Below are 3,333 nucleotides of genomic sequence, written 5' to 3' on the forward strand. Positions count from 1 at the left end.
CGTCGTCGGACTCGTCGTCGTCGCCGTCGCCGGCCGCGCCGTCGCCGGGGCCCGCGGCGATGAGGTCCTCGTCCTCCTTGACGAAGGCCTCCATGGCCGCGAGCGAGAAGAAGTCGTCCTCCGTGACGCCGCCGGCCGGCTCCGCCTTGCGCGCCTTCTTCGCCTTGGCCGGCGCGGGCGCCTCCTCGTCGTCCGACTCGTCCTCCTCGTCCTCGTCCTCGTCGTCCTCCTCTTCTTCATCTTCGACGTCCTCCTCCTCGAGTTCCTCGAGCTCCTCCTCCTCGAGTTCCTCCTCCTCGAGTTCCTCCTCCTCCTCGAGTTCCTCGTCGTCGTCCTCGTCCTCCTCCTCGAGCAAGCGGTCGCGCTGCTCGGCGAGCCAGACCGTCGCCGCCGCCGCGTGGCGCTCGACGGCGCGGCTCCGGCCCTGGAGCTGCTGCCACACGGTCTCGCGGTCGACGCCGTCGACGAGCAGCTCCGGCGTCGGGCGCACGGCGCGGACCGCGTCGCCGAGGGCCGACGCCGCGCGCCGGCCGCTCGCCACCGCCTCGTCGTGCACCTGCTTCAGAGCGGCGCGCAGCGACGCGGCGAGCTCGGCGTCGGCGCCGGCGAAGCGGCTCTCGTCCGCGGCGAGGGCCGCCAACGCGGCGACGGACATGCTTGGAGGTCGTTGTGCGAGCTACTCAATGAGCAGCATCGCCGCTTTGCCGGCTTCGGTGTTGCCGGCTCCTTTGTCAACTTGCCGTCTCGATGCAGCCCACTGGCCGTCTCGCCGCGTGCGCGATGGGCTGCTACATGCTGCGATGGCTCCTGCTCGCCTGCGTCGCAATGCCGGCGGCACCGCAGGACGCGTCGAGCGCCGTGGCGGCGGCGGCAGCCCGGGCGGCGGCCGCGCGTGGCGTCCGCTCCCCCAGCGTCCCAACACAACGATTCCACTCGTGAAACCAACGCGCGCGTAGGCGTCGAGCGGCGGACCGTCGGCGGTGGAGCGCGCGCGCGCGGCCGCCGAGCGCGCGGCGGCGTCGTCCTCTGGCGGGGGCGGCGGCGCCTCCGCCGCGGCCGCGGCCGCGGCCGCCGCGCGCGCTCGCGCCGCGAAGCAGGCGCCGCCAGCCGCCGCCGCCGCGGCGGAGGCGCAGAACGCGGCGGAGGCGCAGCGTGTGGCCGACGAACAGCGCGTCGCTGAAGAGAAACGAGTTGCTGAAGAGAAACGAGTCGCTGAAGAGAAACGAGTCGCCGAGGAGCAACGAGTCGCCGAAGAGAAACGGGTTGCCGAGGAGCAACGGGTTGCGGAGGAGCAGCGCGTTGCTGAAGAGAAACGGGTTGCGGACGAGCAGCGGGTCGCGGAAGAAAAACGATTCGCCGACGAGCAGCACATTGCTGAAGAGAAACGACTCGCAGAGGAGCAGCGGGTCGCGGAAGAAAACCGAGCCGCCGACGAGCAGCGCATTGCTGAAGAGAAACGGGTCGCGGAAGAAAACCGAGCCGCCGACGAGCAGCGTATTGCTGAAGAGCAGCGGGTCGCGGAAGAAAAACGTATCGCCGACGAGCGACGCGTTGCACAGGAGCAGCTCGTCGCCGACGAGCGGCGGGAAGCGGAGCAGCAGGCGGCGGAGGAGCGGCGCGACGCGGACGAGGCGCAGAAGCGGGCCGAGGCCGCGGCGGCGCAGCGGCTCGCGGAGGAGGACCTCGCCAAGGCCGCGGCGCTCGAGGCGCAGGCGCGGGCCGCGGCCGAGGCGGCGGACGCGGAGCGGCTCGCCGTCGAGGCCGAGGCGGAGCGGCTCGTCGCCGTCGAGGCCGAGCGCGCGGCGGCCGTCGAGGCGCAGCGCGCCGCGGGCGAGGCCGCCGCGGTCGCCGCCGCCGCGGAGGCGCGGGAGGCCGCGGCGCGCGCCGAGGCCGCGGCGGCGGCCGCGGCGCGCGAGCGGCAGCGCGCCGCCGAGGCCGCGGAGATGCGGCGCCTGCTCGCGGAGGAGGAGGCGCACCGGGCCGAGGAGGCGCGGGCCGCGGAGGCCCGCGCCGAGGAGGACGCCGCGCGGGAGGCGCGCGCGCTCCGGGACCGCGAGGCCGCCAAGGAGGCCGAGGCGCGCCTCCGGGAGGAGGCGGCCCTCCGGCGTTTGCAGGCCGCCGAGGAGGCCGCGCGCGCGGCGGAGGCCGCCATCGCGGAGTCCATCGCGAACGCGCCGGCCATCTACGTGGGCCTCGAGGTCGCGAACACGTCCGCGTCGCTGGACATCGTCCGGCACCTGCCCATCAAGCTCTACGAGCTCGAGTACGACTCCGTCGCGAACCGGCGGCGCCTCGGCGTCATCGGCCCGGAGCTCGAAAAGCTCGCGCCCGACGCCGTGAGCGTCGGGCGCCGCGCGTTCCCGGACCCCGCGAACCCCAAGGGCGCGCCCATCTTCGTCGACAACTTCGCCCACGTCGACAGCGGCGTCCTGTTCATGCACGGCCTCGGCGCGGCGCAGGAGCTCGGCGCGCGGCAGCGAAAACTCGAGGCCACGGTCCGCCACCTGACGGAGACGGCGAACGACACGCGGTGGCGCTTCGAGGCCGCGGCCTCCGAGCTCGCGGAGGCCGCGGACCCCGACGACCTGGCCAAGGTCGCGGAGGCCAAGGACCTCATCGCCGAGCTCGAGGCCGAGGAGGCGAAGCTCGACCTCGAGGCCGCCGCGGAGCGCCTCGCGGCGCTGCAGCGCGCGGAGGCCGCGAACGCGACGCTCCGCGGCGAGGACGGCCGGAGCCGGGGGCGCCTTTTGGAGGAGGACGGCGCGGAGCGCGACCGCCACGGCGCGCACCTGCGGCTCATGGAGGAGTCCGTCGCCAAGCAGGAGGAACTGCGCCGCAGGACCGACGAGGCGCTCCTCGCGCAGCGCCTCAAGGACGAGGTCAAGATCGAGGCGATGCGCCGCGAGGCCGAGCTCGCGCGCGTCAAGGCCGAGGCCGAGGCGCGCGCCGCGGCGGAGCGCGCCAACGAGGACGTCAAGCTGCGGGCCATGCGCGCCCAGGCCGCCGAGGACCGGCGCAAGGTCCTCGAGTCCATCGCGCTCGTCTCGGGCTACGTCGCGCGCGGCGCCGCGACGCTCCTCGACGACCCGAGGATGCTCGCGACGCTCGTGCTGGCCATCGTCGCGCTCATCGGCGGCGGCTTCTTCGCGCGCGAGGCGGCCATCCTCGCGCGGAGCCTCGCCGAGGCCTACCTCGGGCGGCCGCGGCTCGTCCGCGAGACGAGCCGCCGCTACTTCTCGCGGACCGCGGCGGCGCTCCGGGTCGCCGGGCGGGTCGCCGCCGCGCCGCCCGCGGCGTGCGCGCGCGGCGCGCTCGCCGGCGCGGCGGCCGCGG

At 75.3% G+C, this 3,333-nt stretch overlaps 1 protein-coding gene across 1 annotated transcript in view; it reads left to right on the top strand.

The window, feature by feature from the left end:
• Positions 1 to 1,133: 1,133 nt before the first annotated feature.
• AURANDRAFT_23222 (hypothetical protein) overlaps positions 1,134 to 3,333 on the top strand; it is a gene marked incomplete at both ends in the record, with an annotated part of 3,352 nt that continues 1,152 nt past the window's right edge. Inside the window, 2 exons of the mRNA XM_009036730.1 lie at positions 1,134 to 1,280; positions 2,670 to 3,272. Of these exons, the coding sequence (XP_009034978.1) occupies positions 1,134 to 1,280; positions 2,670 to 3,272 (750 nt within the window). The remainder of the gene's footprint in view (positions 1,281 to 2,669; positions 3,273 to 3,333) is intronic.

The sequence above is a fragment of the Aureococcus anophagefferens genome (assembly GCF_000186865.1).
Source record: "Aureococcus anophagefferens unplaced genomic scaffold AURANscaffold_5, whole genome shotgun sequence".
Classification (NCBI taxonomy): Eukaryota; class Pelagophyceae; order Pelagomonadales; family Pelagomonadaceae; genus Aureococcus; species Aureococcus anophagefferens.